The 19,036-nt window shown below is 40.9% G+C and overlaps 1 protein-coding gene across 2 annotated transcripts in view; it reads left to right on the top strand.

Moving 5' to 3' along the window:
- Positions 1-19,036, top strand: part of limk1a (LIM domain kinase 1a) — an 81,255-nt gene that overhangs the window by 12,489 nt on the left and 49,730 nt on the right. The window contains exon 1 of one of the 2 annotated variants that reach the window (XM_050062478.1): positions 12,796-12,982. The exons of the other annotated variant lie outside the window; for it this stretch is intronic. Within the exon in view, the coding sequence (XP_049918435.1) occupies positions 12,843-12,982 (140 nt within the window). The 5' untranslated portion in view covers positions 12,796-12,842. Of the gene's footprint in view, positions 1-12,795; positions 12,983-19,036 lie in introns of those variants that run through there. 2 annotated transcript variants of the gene reach the window in all.

The following is a 19,036-nucleotide window of genomic DNA, read 5'->3' as shown; positions in this document are numbered from 1 at the left end:
TATTGCTAGGCTAAATAAACAGCTGAGCTCTGTTTACAGGCTACGTTGTCAGTCAGTGTGCGGGCTGGAGATTGGTGGAGCAGAGAGGGGAGGGGGGTACCCGCTTGGTACGGTAAACGAGAATGTGTGTATGAAGTGTGTGTGTTACGCTAGAAGAGTCAGAGTTTGGGACGGAGTCTTTTACCCCCTGAAGTGTTACCGGAGTTTTTGGAGTGCTCAAATAAACTGGCCTTTTTCCGGAACGCTCCTCTGGTCTCCTGCTCGAGAGGGATTCATTACAATATCGTAACATGGCTTAGATTTCTAAATAAACATTCACCTCGTCGCTAGATAGACCTACTCCTGAAAAACTTGTGTCTGCGCAAGGCTTTTTGTCCCTACGAGGCCACCGTCATTTACCCGATGGGAGGGGTGAGCGGGTGAGCCCTGCAATCTAGAATTTGACCACTGATGTCACTGTTTTCAACGGTTTTCAACCCATTTTACACAGTGGCCCTTTAATAACATGTCGGACAGGAAATCCAAAGTGTGGGATCATTTTGAGAAGGTGAAGGACGAACCCAAGGTGATATGTAAACTCATCTTCATTGGTCGACTACAAAGATGACGGATCATCTGAAACATGGAAGTAGCTACATGCCCATTAGCCACTTAGCACAATCATTACTGCTTTGCCGACAGCATCATTAACAGGGGTGTAGCGATACATCGATCCACATCGATACATCGATTCATTGATTAACGATCCGATGACATCGATGCAAAATGAAAACATTGATCCATATCGTCATCTTAAAGATACACATTTATTTTGAAATTCACATAGCACGTCTGTGTCACCATTTCTGGGCAAGCGCGCCTCCGCTCAAACAACAAACAGAGCTCAGAAATAAAATGGTCAAATCATATTCTAGTTGTTTTTGTGAGTTGATGTAAATGATTGTGTTAGATGGGCATATGATATGGTGTCATATCGATCGCAGGCTCCTGAATCGAATCGAATCAAAATCGTATTGTGACAGACTTTGTGATATCGGCAAACATCGTATCGTCATCCAAACAAATCGATATAATATCGTATCGTGATGAAGCTGGTGATTTACACCCCTAGTCATTAACAGGCGGCTCGCTCAGTGTGTGACGTGCACTTGTAGATAAAATATAGGCCTATATTAATGAAGGTTCATTAGTACGGTTTTGTATTTCTCTGTAATGTAGCACAGTGTTAACAATGTTACTGATACTATTCTTTCTCACACCTTCAACTTAAACCATTGTGTTGCCCCGCCCAAAATATATCATTTAATACTTTAAATTATATCGTAAACATGCAGGCGACTAGACAACTAATGGCCCTTAATGACGACTATTGGTCGAATAGGAAAATTCCTAGTCGGGGGCAGCCCTAGTTGGTAGTCTTTGCCTCTAGTTGCCTGCCCAATGCATGATATCATATGCAAAGAAGCTATTTTTGTTGACAAAACAATCTCACAACAAATTCCACTTAGTAGTTGTTCTGGAGCTTTCAATCATATCACACAAAAAAGGAGATGAGTTTCATCCAGTTGCCAAAGTAGATGATTAAATTCCTATTTTTTGATGACACTTCTCATGATTGGATTCAAACATTTTTTCACAGATATAACCACACAGATTAAAATCTATCACATCTCCTCACATTCTCTCTGTTAACATCTTTTACGAGGAGCTCTCACCTTATTTGTCTCTATGATTGTTAGTGCTACATGTTTGTTGCCCTGCCTGGACTTTAAAGAAAGTGTTGAAGTTTAGGCGTCATTGAATCTCCAGATCAATACAGTCACCTCAGGTCAGATAACATGATGCATTTGAGCTCATGAATGAACAGAGATTCACAGATGGCGGAGGCACCCTAATGGCCATCGATTCGTTAACACACAAACTGCAATTTGAGACCCTTTTGTGGGATTTTAGATTCTTATAGTTATTATTTTGATGCCCTAAGAATAAAAACAGTTTTAATGGTGGAATTTCGCTTCATTAAATGAAAACAAATATTTATTATGACATGTACGTAGCCTTCGGTACAACGGAAATTGACATTAAATGACCAGAAACTGGTAGTATTTCTCTCACACAGCGACGGCTCCTGTTTCCCATCATGCCGCTGCCTGCCAGTGTTTGTGTGTTGTTTTTCTACGATGTCATGACACTGCAGCAACATTATTACCAAGCTTTACGATGCGTCCCATCAGTGCTGATAATCTCATTAAGCTGAGTCAGGAGGAGTTGTTTACTCTGAAAGTGGGGCAGTTTTTACCAGGCTGTTGTTTATATTATTTATAGGACACAGTTGTTGATGTTGCTGCAGCTTTTGTTACTGTTGATCTTATGTAATATCTCCACCTCTTTCTCTCCGTCTCGCACATCTTTCATCCAGCTGACTTTGTGTCAGACGAGCAGGAGGTTCAGAAATCAACCTGCATGTGGTTCATACCTTTACTTCCTGAAAAGAGAAGGCTATAAATAATTTAAAGGTGCAGTCAGAAATATTTTACTAGCTCTGTGCACGAATAGACAGTAGACTGCAGAACCACAAGTATCGTTGGTTTTATTCCACATATTTTTCTTCCTAGTCAAAACCTGGTGCATTCATTACCCATAATGCAACCTGATCGCCAGCAGTGCATTCTGAGATTCGGGTGTGTTATGGTAGTAGAGCGAGGTACAGAGGTCACTTCTTTTTCACTTCACACCAACATTTTTTTTTTTCCTTTTCAAACTTCAGGGTCTTAATTTCAGTGCTGGATTGAGGGTACTACCTAGGACTTATAGTGCTGAAAATTGCAACACATTAATAGCAATGACTATGTCAACCAACGTTTGCACTAGTGGATAATTCGAAAGGACTAGTTGAAATGCTGCATCAGACACTCTGACTTCTGCCCTGGACAACTCACCTGATGCACTCTCTCCCCCTCTCTCTACAAGGCTACTACCCCCCTCTACTGTTGCATTATTTCGCGAGAGCATATACACACAGGTTTCACTTATTCTAATTTGAAGGCATACAAGCATGATGGACCGGTGGCAGAATCCAAAAGGACTAGCGCAAACAGCAGTGTCAATGATGTCAACGTTAACATTGTTAATTCTCAGTCTCCTCAGACAGGTAGACCCAAAGGTAACATTACTAGGGCTGGGGCGTCGGTGGCTTAGTGGTAGAACAGGCGCCCCATGTACAAGGCTGTTGCCGCAGCGGCCCGGGTTCGACTCCAGCCTGTGGCCCTTTGCTGCATGTCACTCCCTCTCTCTCTCTCTCTCCCCTTCACACTTGTCTGTCCTATCCATTAGAGGCTGAAAATACCCGCAAAAAATATCTAAAAAAAAACAAAAAAACATTACTAGGGCTGTACCCAGCTCACAGTTATGGTAGTTGTATCAGATTTGGCCGTTTAAGACGAATATTTGACAATTCATTTTTTATTTCATATAAAGTTTTAAAGTTTAAACGGGCTCAGCGGGATGTTCAGGGTGACAGCTGCATTCACATAATATGGTAAACAAGCTAACTACGCTAACGGCCGGTTGGAAATAAGCAACAACATTTTTTGCCGACACTAGATACCGAACAAAAGCCAGCGACTGTGCAAGTTCACTATTTCTGAGCAGAAGAGAAGAGATAATGTCATCTCAGAGCCTTACAGTGCAAAGCCTCTTCCTCTGTGCTGCTGCCTGCGTGTCCACAGCTCCCAGTACCAAAGAGTAGCGGGAAGTCAAGAGTGCTCATGCCGCAGCAAAATCTTTTGTCCCAAACAACCCCTAGAAGTACACTGTACAGCACACTGACTAGCAAAAAAAACACTGCTCAAAGCAATCTCAGTTGACTGAAGATTCGAATCTCCCAATTTCAAGGGTTAGCCCTAAATGTTACTTGGGCGAAGGAAGCTGCAGTCCAAAGACACGTTTCAGGATAACTGGCTCTGAATATATGGTTGTCTTAAATAAACAATGGTGAATGAGCTGCTCAATTCGTATTATGTTCGGTGCTGCGCCTTATACCAGCCAATGTGACGTGAGGTCTACTGTAAGTCACCACTCAGATGGTGTTCGTCATACAGCAGGGAAAGAGGAAGAATAGAGCATAGAAACAAGAGAAGAGGGAGCCACCAAAAGAAAGACTAAGGACACTAGTGAAACTCTATGACCACCACAGAGAGAGAGAGAGAGACAACAAATCCCAGCTTTGTATATAAGGCCCGTTTCCACTGAAGAAGTTCCTGGTACTATTTGGGGGGCAGGAACTACTACAGGAACGTCCTCTCGCTCGGCCCTCTCAACCGCCGTGTCTCCACTGAGAGAGCGGAGTAGGAGGAAGGTTCCTGTAAAGTTACTGGGCTCTGTATGTGACGTAATCGTTGCACGACCATTTTGACAGGGGCGACGTAGGGGCGTAGAGATGCCGTTAGCTGTTAGCGGTGTCTGTAATAACTCCGGTCACGGTACGTTTTTTCCAGCGGATGTCTTAGTTACAACATGATTGAGCTAACTGGAGTAGTTTCATGTTGTATCCGACAACGGGAGGCTTTTAAGAGATGACATCCTGATGTTAGCTTTGCTGCTGCTGTTAGCTGTCCCTGTCAGCTGATGCTTTCTAGACATCGTGATTTCCCAAAACTGAATAAATACCACACATAGCAACACAAAACTGCTTTGCTAGCTCAGTCATGTTGTAACTAAGATATCCGCTGGAAAAAATATTTTTTTCACGGACCGTTTATTGAGTTATTACAGACACCGCTAACAGCTAACAGTTAGCCTAGCTAAATTACGATAACCATGTTGTTATTCACAAAACGTCACATCCTGCCATGAGTATATCCAATCAGCACCAAGTAATCCCCAAGCCCCAGCCAGGAGTTTCTCGGGGCCGTTCTGAGTACCTACCCCGAGGCAGGGACTTGTTCAGCCCCCGTAAAAGTTCCGGAACTCTGTCCTTCGGGGGTGGTTCCTGCGGTGGAGACACGCACCAACGGCCCCGGCCCCATAAAATTACCCCGAAGTTCCTGCGGTGGAAACGGGCCTATAGTTTAAAGAACACCAAGGAGAGTGACAAAATGCAATCTGAGGTAAGAATAGGGCAAGGTAGTACTGTGTTAGCCACATGAGCTAATATTTGTCAGCCAACATTTGCTCATCACAACACATTAAGAAACATTTTACAACCATCCAACAGTGTGCCTGGTTTTATTAGCAGCCTTGTTTTTGTTGTTGTTGTTAGTTTGTGAAGTTAAAGGTTGAAAGCAAGACATGCCAACTTTAGCTCTCAGTTGCACCATGAGAACTGTGGATTCATCTCCCCTGAGTTAGATTTTACTTGCTTGCGGTGTGTCGAGCTGATCAGCTCTGGGTATCTGATCTCTAAAGTACTGTATCAGTAAATCAGGATTTAAGCTTTGAGTTTGCTGTTGTTGGCAGCTGCCACTAGATGTTACAAAAGAGCCATGTTTCACTGATAGCACATTTAGCAGTTTTATGTGACTCTTTGAAATGTTCATGAGATGCTGCTGTTTAAATGTGGTGTTTTATTTATTATTTCTTTTTGATAAGCTGATGTTTTGTGTCGTCTTGCTTCACTTCTTGGAGATGATAAACGTCCAGCTCTGTTGTCAACGTCACTCCTCCTTTCACTCTGTTAATCCGAGCTGGTCGGCAGATCGACCGCAGCTCTGTGGAAAAACTCACCGCACAGTGTGTCATTAATGATTTCCCCCGGCTGGATGTCTGAATGGGAAATCTGAGGAGGATATCTGGGCACGGGGCAGAGTCCACAATAGTTCTGTGTAGTGTGTGTGTGTGTGTGTGTGTGTGTGTTACATCTGGCTGCCTCAACATGGACGAAGGATTGCAGTTTGTCTCAGCAGGGTGTCTTTTTTGAAGTGTTTGCATTTCTCCTATGTGTGTGAATTCATTTCAAGCCTTTTAGTTTGTTTGCATATTTATGCACTTTGTAATTTGACTGAAAATAAAAGCACTACTTTGCATGTCTTTGTAACTGTACCATTATCTTTTGCAGACCTGAGCCTGGTGCCAGCTCCCTCACACACTGTTTGAGGTGTCAGATATCAGCCTGCAGCTTAGGCTTCTGCCCACCATGTAGTGACACAACACACACCAGAACTGTATAATTAAGAGGAGTGAAGCAAGTTAGTCTGTAGAAAAGGAGAGTTGTAGTCTCCTAGAAAGAGTTTCATCCTCTTAGAAATCATCCTGATTTTTCCATGCGTACCACTCCGTGCCTATAAATTAGAGGGAATCTTTTTCTGACCCAGATCCAAATCCTGAGGGAGGAGCAGGATTGTCATAGAAAGGAGGATTTAAGGCGGCTTCGCTAGTCAGGCAAGACTTCCGTGGAAAATTGACTAGTGGGACGGGGGAATGGAGCTTAAATCCAAACAAAAAATGTCCAACTGCAGGGCCTGATGCTGCCATGGAGCATTACTCCAGTGAAAGGAAGTGGAGATGATAATAGCAGAGGGGAATGCAAAATTGAAGTGCCTAGAGTGTTGTTTGAAACTGAAGAGTGTCCCATGGGTGGAGGAAAAAAAAAACTGCTCAGAAAATAGCAGCAGCTCTGTACGTACAGTAGCCTTCATGGGAAAATGTGGCCGTGTTTTCTCTGAGATCTGTTTTCACATTGGCTGTTTTTTCTGACGTCTGTTTGTCCCAGAGCTCAGCTGTGCTCTCTGTGGATCACAACAGAGACTGTGTCCTCTGAAGTGCTGACTGCTGAGCTACTAACTTGGCTTTTGTATTCATTTTCGTAATTTTGTGGTGTTGTGATAGGATGTAGTTTTGCTTTGACCTGTGGCAAGTTGCATATAGTATTGGCTTGGTTTTGAAGTCATAATGTTGACTTTTCTTTTAATAAATACATCTCAGTAGTATTGCTGTGCTCATGCCAGTTTCACACTGACTGGAAACATTACAAATAGGGGTGTCGCAATCCGATCTCAGAGATCATTAGTGGGGCTGATCAAGGCACTTTTTAACTGATGAGTATCAGCATATTGAGCTGTATAGACCCCAGTCCAATCCTTTGTTTGGCTTCAGCTGTCACACAGGTGTTTTTACTCATGAAGCTTTAATACACAGCAACACATCAAGTGCAGCCATGGTCAGCTCTCCCACTCTCCACTGTACGTCTTCTAAACTCCACTGAGTCCTCCATGTGTGTATGAGCAGGGTGTGAACTCAAAACACCACACACCATAAACAACAGCAAAACACTATATGATTTACTAGGGGTGTAACCATCGATCTGGATTGATATATTGAGTCAATGATCACGATCCAGTATCATCGATGCAAAGTGAAAACATAGATCCGTATCGTCATCTTTAGGATATGCCTTTGATTTGAAATTCCGTGCCAAGAGAAAGACGATGAGGATAACGTTATTTACTCGGGAATAAATCAGCAGTGTGAAAATGTTTTCGATTATGAAGAAAATACAGTCAACAGACAATGCTGTTACTAAATAAAACACTGGACAAGCATCTCACTCCACTAACTTTAGCTGCTCTGTCAATCAAAATTGTCTCGTCGCAGACTTTGTAATATCACCAAATATCGTATCGTGATGAAACTGGTGATTTACACCCATGTTATTCACCTCATTAATGTGCACTGGTTTCATTTCAGCTCAGTCTGAGAGTCTGTTGTGTGACGACACACTCACTACGCTACTCAAAGTGCAACAAAAGCAAGCAAAAAGTCAATGAGAGTAATTTATTAATGTACTCCTCGCAAAAGATGTACAGACGACAAAATAAGCACTCAACAGAGTGCATTTCATTCATGTGACTCAGGGAGGATACTTTAAAAGGAGAAAGAAATGTTCTTAAGGCAGCGACAAGACGAAACAGATTACAGAGAGGGTTTGTTATTTTATAGCCTACTTTTGTAAAACATAAGAAATAAAACATTTAGGAACAGCTGGGATGCAACAGAAGTAGCACTTTGTAGCTGTATTACCAGAGAAGTAGAAGTATCAGATTAGGCTCAGTATCGGCAGATAATCAGTATTGATTGACACTGATCAGGATTGGGGGAAAAACTGAATGGGTACATCCCAAATTACACATTGGCACGGTTTATGCAGGACAGAAAATCACTGGTACCCATCTACCAAGCATCAGTGATACTGATGAGATGAGGTGCCTGTGTGGAGCCAAAAGGATGCTACAAGACAAAACCCGCCCCAGCAACAGTGTGTTCACCCTGCTGCTGTCTGGCAAGGGATCCATTTTATTCAAGTATCCAGTGTCGTACCAGCAGACTACAGAGAACCTGTCTTCCTCAGGTTATAAGACTCCTCAACTCATCTTCTGTGTTCCACAAAATATAGTTTTGTTTTGTTAGTCTTTTGTTTTTTATCTTGTGTTGCATGAACTGACTACAACCTCCATTTTGAATTTGTTGACACACACAGTCGTGAGGTGCAGGGATGAATTTGCTGGGATAAAAATTCAGTGGCACAATTAATGCGGCTGCGACGCAGTGGTTTGTTTATAATAAACAGAAGAAAAACGGAGCAGTAAACATGACCAGAAAATATTCCGCAGTGGTTTTGAACTACTCTCTGAGAAGTGTGGTGGAAAAACATCCCACAGACTGGAGCAACACCACAGATGGTGGCAAAATAGTGTAAATATCAACAAGAGACAGCCCTCGATTCTTTGCTCAGAGGAAAATTAGATTTCATCACAAAGAAGAAGAAGACGGGACACAGATGGGACAAGAAACAGGAACATTCAGACAGTCAGAGAACAAACCCACAGGTTAGTGAGCGTTGAAATTAAAACCTAAACATCCATCGCAGTTTACAGACTGACATCCTGCTTCAGTTTAATCTTGTTTTAACTTTCAAAAACTGTGGTATAGGGAGGAGGAACCTGCAACCATTTGCGAGTCATGGCTCTCTTGCTACTTGCCAAAAGTATCTTTAACAAATATTGATCCTTGTGTGGGACACTCTCGGGTATTTTCCCTAAGTATAATTGTAACAAATGAGTAGACTAAATCCATCCCAACTATCTCATGAATCTCAGCTGCAGTCTTTTGCCAGTGTTTTTGGGCATGCCCAGAAAACATGATAATGATTTGCCAGTGAGGTTCTGCATTGCCTCCAACAGAAGCCCTGGCTCTGTAGGCCTGTTCACAGTGCTGTTAGTCCTGGAGTGATGAATCGCACAACGTTTTCCAACCAAACTTCCACAGGAACCTCGAGTTTGCAGTCTCACATATCTCTGTCCAGTCTTCCTCTGTTATTTGTGTGTCTGATTCCTTCTCCCATATTTGTTAATATATGTTGTAGAATGATTCTTTGAAATTTGGATACCTCTGTACAATCTCGAAACTAACTATTACTCCCATTGTGATGATATAGTGATAAGGTTGTGTTCATTTATCTTTGAGCTTTGAGGTTTTGATTGAAGTAGTCCCTAACTTGCAGGTATCTGTAGAAGTCCTTCTGTCCTAGTCCAAATGTCTTTGATATATTGTGATAGCTCTGACATTTCCGTTGGAGGTGATCGAACAGAGAGACGTGATACCTCCTTTGTCCCACAGTTGTTTTTTTATGTTGTTTTTTTTTTTAAGAAGAATGTTTTTATTCAGTTTAACAGGATCACACAAAGCATGCTCGCAGCAGGTATTAAACTTAAAGCATATGTTTGATGGGGAGCAAAGCTTGAACTCAAATCACAATCCTCCCCATACCCTGACCCCTAATAACAGTCAGAATATTGCCAGTAGGACGGTCCTCCATCTCCTGAATAGTGCAAAAAAAAAAAAAAGACAGATGAAGGTCAGGCTCAATTTTTTTATTAATTTATTAATTTTTTATTTGAGTTACTAATTGAGTAGCAGATCTTTTCAAGATCAAGGCAGGACATACTGTGGGCAGGGCAGCATCCCTCCATCTGATTAAAACTGCCTGTCTGGCCAGCAGAGAGGCAAAAGACAGTTCACGGCATTGGATCAGAGTCAGGTGTACGTCATCCTCTCCAGTTGTGCCAAAGAGGACAACCAGTGGGTTGGGTTGCAGGTCAAAGTTGAGGATAGAGAATAAGGATTGGAAAACATCCCTCCAGTATTTTTCAAGGCTTGGACACATCTTGAACATTTGTCACAGCTAGGGTTCACATCTTGGTAAAGGCAGGAGAATCAAGACCAATGGGCTCTGTGCACAACCTCTGGCCCACAGTTTAAATCTCATATCCAACTTAGCAGGTTCAAATCCTGGGTCAAATGCTACCCAACTCAAGATCCCTGCCTGTTTCTCCAATTGTAATTTTCTTAACACATCATACCATAGGTTGATAGAAAGACCATTGGTTCGGTTTACTATAGTTCCTGACTTTTGTTACCTAGTAAAGTCTCAGCCTCACATAAAGATCAGGATTTATTACAAGGCTCGATAAGACCTCTACTGAGGGGATATCAATAAATTGCCTGTGCGATTAAAGCTGTGGTAAATTTCTACTGTCCTGTCAGTTTTTGTCACTTGCTCAAGTCTTCATTCAGATGCTCTTAAGTTACTTTCTTTGCCTCAACCTTGTCACGTCTCTTTGTACTTTACCTTCCTGAGAGTTCTGCAGTGTGACTAAAAATTTGCTTCTCTGTTGAATTACAAAGTATTTCACCATTTAATATTATTTATTCACTCATTGTCTCTGAGAAGAGGCCTCAGACTGAAGGCTCTCTAGGTGCTTCCCAGTAAGAGCGCTCATCAAGGATCTCCTGGGTGAGGTTTATTGCCTTCACTGTGGATTCGAGGGGATTAAGTTAAAGTAGCTCTTGACATTCGAGAAAAGACACCAGATGGAGCGAGAAGGTGTGTAACATCATTATGATAGCACTCTGGAGTCAGTCCCAACCTCTTGTTGCCTCGTGGGAATGAGTAATGAGAGGATTCCTAGTCTGACGTTTATTAGCATCGTGATCCCCTTGGTTTCATGTTCTAGCACTTTATATTCTTGTCCTGCTACTGTCAGTCATCAAATTACATAATGTACAATCACCTGATTATTGCACATTAATTTCTTAATGTTCATTTCCATTTATTAATAATAAAACAGCTTTAAAAATGTGCATTAAATGATTTAAAGCAACACTGAGAATCACCATCTCGTCAATATGTTTAATGCACTCCGGCTCTGAAAACTGGACCTGTGCTGCAGTCTCTCTGCAGTACAGTGCAGCACTGTCCTCTTCTCAATAAAACTATTTCTGCTTGACAGTTGCTGCCCCAACGGTCCTCCCAAAAGACTACAAAGGCTTGTGCTTCCTTAGCACTTCAGCTAACAACCTCTTTTTTTACATCCAGTGCTCATCTGATGTGTTTTTTGAACATACGCAGTGTTTTCTCTGGCATCATATTAGGTGTAGTCACATCAACAAACACACAGCTGTTAATGAAAAAATGAGTTTAAACTGTTCAGGGAAGGCTGCCTTTTCTCAAGGACGAGCTGACACAAATCCTGCAGCTCCTCCGCTGCCTCCATCTGTCCCTTTACACCCTGACTCAGTCTGCAGGAGCAACATTACTGCCATCGTCTCCAGAAAAATTGCTCCTTTTGATGTATCGTCTGAAGAGTTAAAAGATTAAAGCAAACAAAAGCTCACAAAATAATAACAAGCAGAATCATTGGTGGATGTAGCGAACGCTCATCTGCACCACATCTTTGCTTCCAGCTCTGTGATACAGTGGAGTACAGTGAGCATAAAGGGCTGCAGTGACTCAGCTGTTTCTACCCGCAGATGAACTCTGCCTGGTGACAGAAGCTGCGGGACACGTCGGATGATTCATGGCTCCTGAGTGTCGATTGTTTACTGAGTTGAGTCCATAAAAATAAATCCTAAAGCAAAACCTCGACACTAAACTCCGACAGCGTCGAGGTTCAGTGACGTTAATGAGGTGGGACTGAAGACAGTAAAGTTATTATGAAACTGTTACGGATGCTTGTTAGCACAGAAGGATAATAAATAACCACAACTTAGGAGCTTTGATTAAAAAAAAAAAACTGAGTCGTGTGAGTGATGTTTATCTGCATCAATTTGTTGATCAGTGGGGAATATAATTATTTATTGTAAACTATTTTGAAAAGGGATTATTGATTACATATTGATTAGTCATTTTCAGGCCTCACGTGAGGATTTGAGGATTTCTTTGTCATATATGATATTAAACTGAAATATCTTTGGTGTCTGGACTGACTAACACTGTGTCTAAACTATCTGAAACATATTTAACATTACTGTGCTGCAATTTCTTTTTATTTATTTGCCATCAGTGTACTTTCATACCAACACACTTAACCTGAGCCGTTGGTCAATGATGCAGAAAGAAGTGGAGACGATATCTGACTCAGATGGTTTGTCTGAGGCTGCATGAACTGAATGAGGCTTAAGTTCTCCACAGATCTCACCTTATGTGATAACTGTAGTGTTATTTGGGGTGAGATGCTCAGCGTCATCTTACCCTCAGAAAACAAAGCACCTCGGGGCTCCTGTGAGGAGGTCGGTAAATAAAATGAGCTGAGAGGAGATGGAAGGCTTTAATAGATGATGGATCATTGGACAATTTAATTTGTGCCACCAGAATTTTAGCAGGAAATGGAGGGGGTTCACATTACAAGGGCGGCTCTAATAAGGTTAAATAGAAAAAGTAAGCAGCCGTGAGGTGGGAGGGGCAGAGGACAGGAAATAGTTGATGGAGAACCGTGACCCCTCGGTGCAGCTGCACTGAGAGAGGAAGTAGAGGAAGAGAGAGAGAGAACAGAGAGGCAGAGTCGGTGATGGTTTTGACAGCAAGGCTGGTCGAGTTGAACGTCAGAGCTGCTGACATGAGTCTGTCTTCTGACTGTCAAAACAAGACCGCCGCTCCCACGGGTGACATGTCAGCAAAGAACCAACGCAGCAAGAAGAGACTCAGAAAGTAAGTGGACCAGTGAAAGTACGTGGTTTGATGTTTGCTGAGTAAATAGTGTGAGGATGAGCAGCTCAGGCCTCACACAGTGAAACTTTAACTAAACAGTCCTAACTCAAGGTCAACTTACCCGCTTGTTCCATGACTTAAGTCTAAATCTCATGGTCTTCCTCAGGAAACTGAGTTTGTTTAGTGTCATGGAATTATGAATGTTCAGTCTGTTGAATAGGGCCATTACAATTATATTAGTTCTTGAGTATTCTGACAAATTATTTCTTGATTAATTGAGTAATGGTTTGGTCTATAAAATGAGGTGATGTCATCAAATGTCTCGTTTGTCCAACTAGCAGTCCAGAAAATTTACTATAAAGCACATGACCTTTGTGTGACCATGCCTGTAATGTGTAAAAGCAAGAAAAGTAGCACATTTCAGAATTTGAATACCATGAGACTTTTTGCATTTTTGCTTAAAAAAAAAAAGATTAATCAATTAAAAAAGTTGATAATTATTTATTCTTTCAATCGACTAATCAATGAACTGACTAATAGTTGAAGTTCTGCTGTTAAATTTATTGGGAATACACTTGAAATTGGGATCATGGTGAATTTTTCCACAATTTTATTTTGATTTCTCAAATAAAAAAGTAAAGCAAGTTCTATCAAATGGTATTTTCTTATTTCCTAGAATAAATTTTGATAATAATTCACAACTGCTTATCATTAGTGATTTTTCTGCAATTTTTTTAAAAATTAATTATTTATAAATTAATTAAAGATATTGTCTCTCAAATGGGGGCACGAGTCCCCCATGGGGTACATTGGAGTACTGCAGGGAATATGTGAGATTCCTTTTTCTATGTTATTTTATAAAATATCAGTCATGCATAATTCCTAAAACAATTATAATATTTTTCCTACCGTTTTTAGTAACTCTTGTGTGTATCGTACCTCTGTTGTTACTCTATTAGGCACTGGTTTTTGTTTTTGCTCCTTGAAAACACTTCTGTCTTGTATATTTGTACATTTTACCAGATCTTTAATACTCTTGTTCTAAAACTGGGCCCAGTGAGTGACCCTGACCCAGGGAACCCACTGGTCGTCTGGTTGTGAATTGTTAGAATTGGGGGACTGTACTTAGTGCCACCGTAATCTGAAGCATTCTCTGGCACAAGAACTTCCTTCGGGTTAAATAAAGTTCTATTAAATGTAATTGAATTGAAGAGCTCACTTAAAAATGTAAGTGTGGTCTGATAAACCCTGTTTTATATTTAATATCCCCCCCTTGTTGTTTCAGGCAGTAACCAAAGTCTTCTAAATATATGAGCACTGATGATGTGCTGTGTGTTTGTGTGATCAGTCAGGTGGATCAGCTGACACCTTGTTTCACTTACCCTCATGTCTTCACACAGAAGCTCTGAAAAAACTGACAGAAATGTAAAGAACAAAAACTTCATCAGTCAGTGTTTAAATTACACCAAAAATGTCCTCGTTCAAATGTACAGTATCTGGTAGTGTACAGAGTGTCAGAGGGGATGTAGATACTGAAACATGTCACTTTGTGGGTTTAGATGTTTGTTTATTTCTCCTTTAATTGTCTCTCACTTCTCCAATGATGCAGCGCTCACTATTCACACTTCTGTGTCTGTGGATCCTAAAACTCGTATTCGTTAGGGACTTTCCTCTTTTGTCAGAGCAGAACAATGAATCAAACCCTGCTGTGGCACATGTGACTGACAGTGTGTGTGTGTGTGTGTGTGTGTGTGGACTATATTATCACTGACTGTTTCCGTTGTGATATTATACATCATCAGTTTTAACCAAACGTATGTGAGTCATAATACTGAGGGATGACTCTGCAGTGTGTGTGTGTGTGTGTGTGTGTGTGTGGATAAGCATGTTATCCAGTACAGCCAGGCTGTCAAAGGGGAAATCTCTTTTTGTTCATCTCACGGGATGTTTACTTTTTATTTTACAGCAACGAAACCAGAAATAATATTATAAATGAAATTGGCATTATATTTTTTGATTTATGCATTTTTATTGAGAATGATATTGAAATTTCAGTATGGCCAAATGCAATGTCCAAATGACAGGAGATGCAGTTTTTCAATAAAGATTAAGAAAAATTGGAACACACCATTATAAATGAAGCACTGTGGTGCCACAGAGATGCTACAGCCTACAAGTTATATCCCAGACGTAAGGGAATATGCGTGCTTGTTACCGACCCCAGCAAAAACACATAATCACCTTTTTTTTTTTTTCTCTTGGTGAAAGTGAAATGCAGAAATGACCATTTCCACTAAAATCACAACTCGTATTGCGTTTTGCAGTAACTGTGGTGTCATGTGTTTTGTCTTGTTTTCTGAGATTGCATTTGTTATTCTCTTTTTACATTGTGATCACCCAGTTATTGATCCAACTGTAGACAGAGATGATGCACAACATAATAAAGGTAATAAAGGAGCAGTATGTAAGATTTAGGGCGATTTTGTTGCATCCAGTTTTGAGGACTGCAGATTGCAACCAGCTGAAAATTCTCCGGGTTAGAATTCCTTCAGTGTTTATTATTGTTCAGAAGGTGTTTATTAGAAGCCAATTTTTTCGCAGAGGTCTCTTTCTCCTTCTTTTTTCCTTGGAATGATAATGATGTTTCAGCATTTGACACTATAAAATGTGTTGTATAGCTACGGGAATATAATTTTATCTTGTAGGGTTTTTTAAATCAAAAAAAGGCTCACTGAGTCAGTGAAGAGTGAACTTAGTCAGAGAAAGAGCTCTGCTGTGTCACCTCCTGTCCATCACATAAACTCTGATATATATTCAATATTTTATCTAATATCATTGTTGCACTACAAGCTGTTAGATTATTGATTGAAGCTCAACAGTGTGATTACTATTCTCTTTTCACACTCATTCAATGACACTGCTTTGAATCTCCCCCAAGAACTCCTCATCCTCCTCGCCATAACGTCACCAGGGTTCATACCTGCTGATAACATTTGCAGAGAGGAGAAAGGAGTCGTCCTGTGTGTCAGCGCGTTTTGATTAATCACCTGTTCCCGAGCTCTAACCTTTGGCTCGCTTTACAATACCTTAATCACACTTTGAAAATTCATTTTTGTCACATTTGCACCAGATGAACTCCAGACTAAAACCCTGGCTGTGATTAAAGAAAGTAAGATTAACACCCTCATTTCCTCTCGAGTCCTGTCAGTTTCATATTCGACCTTGACTGTTGCATAAAAAGTTTGTGTCTTTGTCAGCATTCAGACACTTTCAGATACTTTATCATACCAATGAAAACCCCTGCACTCTGACTTTAAAGAATTATTGAATAGATTAGTTTGGATGCTTTTTATAATTAGGTGGCACATTACTAACTGTTGTGCTGTCTCTTGGCATCTGATCAGACTTGAAATATTAATCTGTTCAGGGTTGCTTCAGCTTGTTGCAGGTTAGATTTAAACCTTTTTTAATGCAGCTTGACCAATTTTACAAAAACCATAACTGAAGAAAAAAACATAAACATACATTAATTACTTAGGGTAAGGGACAACATAAGACGTAACTTTTTTTATCTTGAGATGGAGAACAGGGTAGAACAGAGCGTTTGTTGGGGGTTTTCTTTGTGATTTTGTGTTTCTCATTCTGCATGTGGGAATCCACCGACTTGATTCCCATCGTGCCGAGTTTGAAAATCTCTTTTTCATAAAATACACCAAACCTCATGTGCATTGCCTTGTATAGTTTCAACCACGCCTCAAAATCCTGGTTAAATAGCCAAGTTGAAATTGCATTTCTCCATGTCGTCCGGGTCGTCTAACAGTGGATCTTCTGCTCTGAGCATCCCAACTGGAAACATAATGTATGTGTTGGTTCTGCTATCCTGATCGTGATGATGTTCATGCAAGAGACAGATTATTTAAAAAAAAAAAAAAAATAGTAGACACCAATTATTTTGAGATTTTACAATGAAATACTACTATTAGAGAAAAGTCATAAAATCCCTCTTCCCATTCCATAGCATCTTTAAAACTTCTGAAAGGTTAATTTATGACATTTTAATATCAATTAACCCTTTGAACATGACTTTTCTTTTGCCGCTTTCAGACACCTTGCGGAAGTATTGAGACCTATGACCCCTGAGCAAATTGATGCGATTTCTTTCAGAAACATGGGAAAAAAGGCGATGAGCAACTTGGTATTAAATGTCCCACAAATTGCAAAAAAAAAAAGAAAGAAAAAATTAGATTCGGAAAATTATTATTAAAATGGGGGGAAAATATATTTATAATTATTCTTTTTACATATTTAAAATTATGATAGTAAATTTTTATCATTTTTAAGCATTTTTCCAGGTCATTTTGTTGCTCTTTGCCTTCTTCTTATGTTTTTGAATGAAATCAAGCCAATTTGGATTCAAAGGGTTAAGGCCTTATTTTTTTTATTATTGAATTCAGCACCTTCTAAAACGGTTTAAAGATCTGCTTGAACCCTGTCTTTTACTCCGACCGGACTTCCTGGAACACGTTTCAGTGGCCTGGTCCAAGATGAGTCAGGTGTGTGGAGAAGCGGTATGCCGGTTATATTTCTGTCTGACTTGATCCCTACTTGCTCGATCAAGGCGGCTGCAGTTTTTGGAGCCAGGCACCACAGTTGCTCTGCACCGACTGTAATATTTAAGCTCTCGAATCAGGCGACAGACGTAATTGGTTGAGATATTGGTGAAATAATGTGACCTTTTATTGAAACTGTGAAGCTGATTTTATTAGTCGGCCTTTGATGGTGGCCGATGGTGACTGGCCCATGAATATATTCAGTAGCATACAGATATTACAGATAGACTCTCTGCATACAGTCTGTGATATATCCAGTCTACAGTATCATCATTTCTGATTTAATTCTCAAAGTAATAAGCAACACAAAACATTTGCTAATTAGTGGGACTTAAGGATTCGTAAAGTAGCAGTGTAAATACCTGATGAAAAATGAAAACTGCTGACTTGTATTTCTTTGTTCTCATGAAGTGATGAGCTCAATCAAAAGGCTGGTTTGATGCTGAATTCCCAGTTTTAAGATTATCATTATTTCTATTTAATTATCTTCAGCCCTATGTGAGACTCTGCTACCTGAACTGACTCACTGGGATGATTTCACCCACCAGCAGGTTCACTTCCTGTATCAGTTCCCTCTGTTCATGATTAAGCTGCTGCAGAAAGAGACTGCACTCTAAACTATTTTGTAAAAGCAACCTGATATGAACAGGAGCTCTGCTGTCCCCGCTGAATCCTGCGGAACAACACTCATCGTGGTTCCCAGAGCTCGCTGAAGCTCTTTTATCATTTCCTCGCAGTGGAACAAGCCATACGGCCCCGGACCGACTCTGCTGACTATCAGTCAGTCAGGGCGGCTTAACAGTCACAAAGGAAACTGCTGCCGTGCACATCACTTACTCACATTCTGCCAGGGCTCCTGTTTACCAGCTGAATGGACCCACCGGGCCACAAATAAAGAGATTGTCTCCTATAGTCAAAGCTACAGAGGGCGCAATTATAGCTACTGTTTAAAATGCACCGCCTGCTCTCCTGCGCTGTGTTGTGGGTCTTTAAATGAAGCAAAAACCAAATACTCGAGGGGTTAATGCTGGGGTAAATGCTGCCGAGCTTGTTTTGCCAAGGTCAAGGGAACAAGCTGAAGCCTGATTGGCTGAGGGATTTCCTGGTGGAGTTTAAAACCGCCCAGCACAGAGAGATGTAGGGGGGTTAGCATGAGGTGATGAGGTAATGCCTCTGTTTTTATGTGAGGGGGTGACATCATCGCTATGGCATTCTGGGTTGCCATGGAGAGGAAGGAGGGGAGGAGAGGGAGGGGGTGATGAAATAAGGGGAACAAAAAAGGGGGCGCGTGGGAACGGGATGAATGTGGCCTTGAATGTGTGTGTGTGTCTCTGTCGGTGAGTGAATCAATCAAACCAAACAAATTCAAACAAATTAATCTAATAGGTATATTTGTTTGTGTGGACACACACGCAGCGCACACACACTCATAGGTACGTTCACC

Source organism: Epinephelus moara, chromosome 2 (genome assembly GCF_006386435.1).
Source record: "Epinephelus moara isolate mb chromosome 2, YSFRI_EMoa_1.0, whole genome shotgun sequence".
In the NCBI taxonomy this organism is placed as follows: domain Eukaryota; kingdom Metazoa; phylum Chordata; class Actinopteri; order Perciformes; family Serranidae; genus Epinephelus; species Epinephelus moara.
This window is presented reverse-complemented; position numbering and strand designations above follow the sequence as displayed.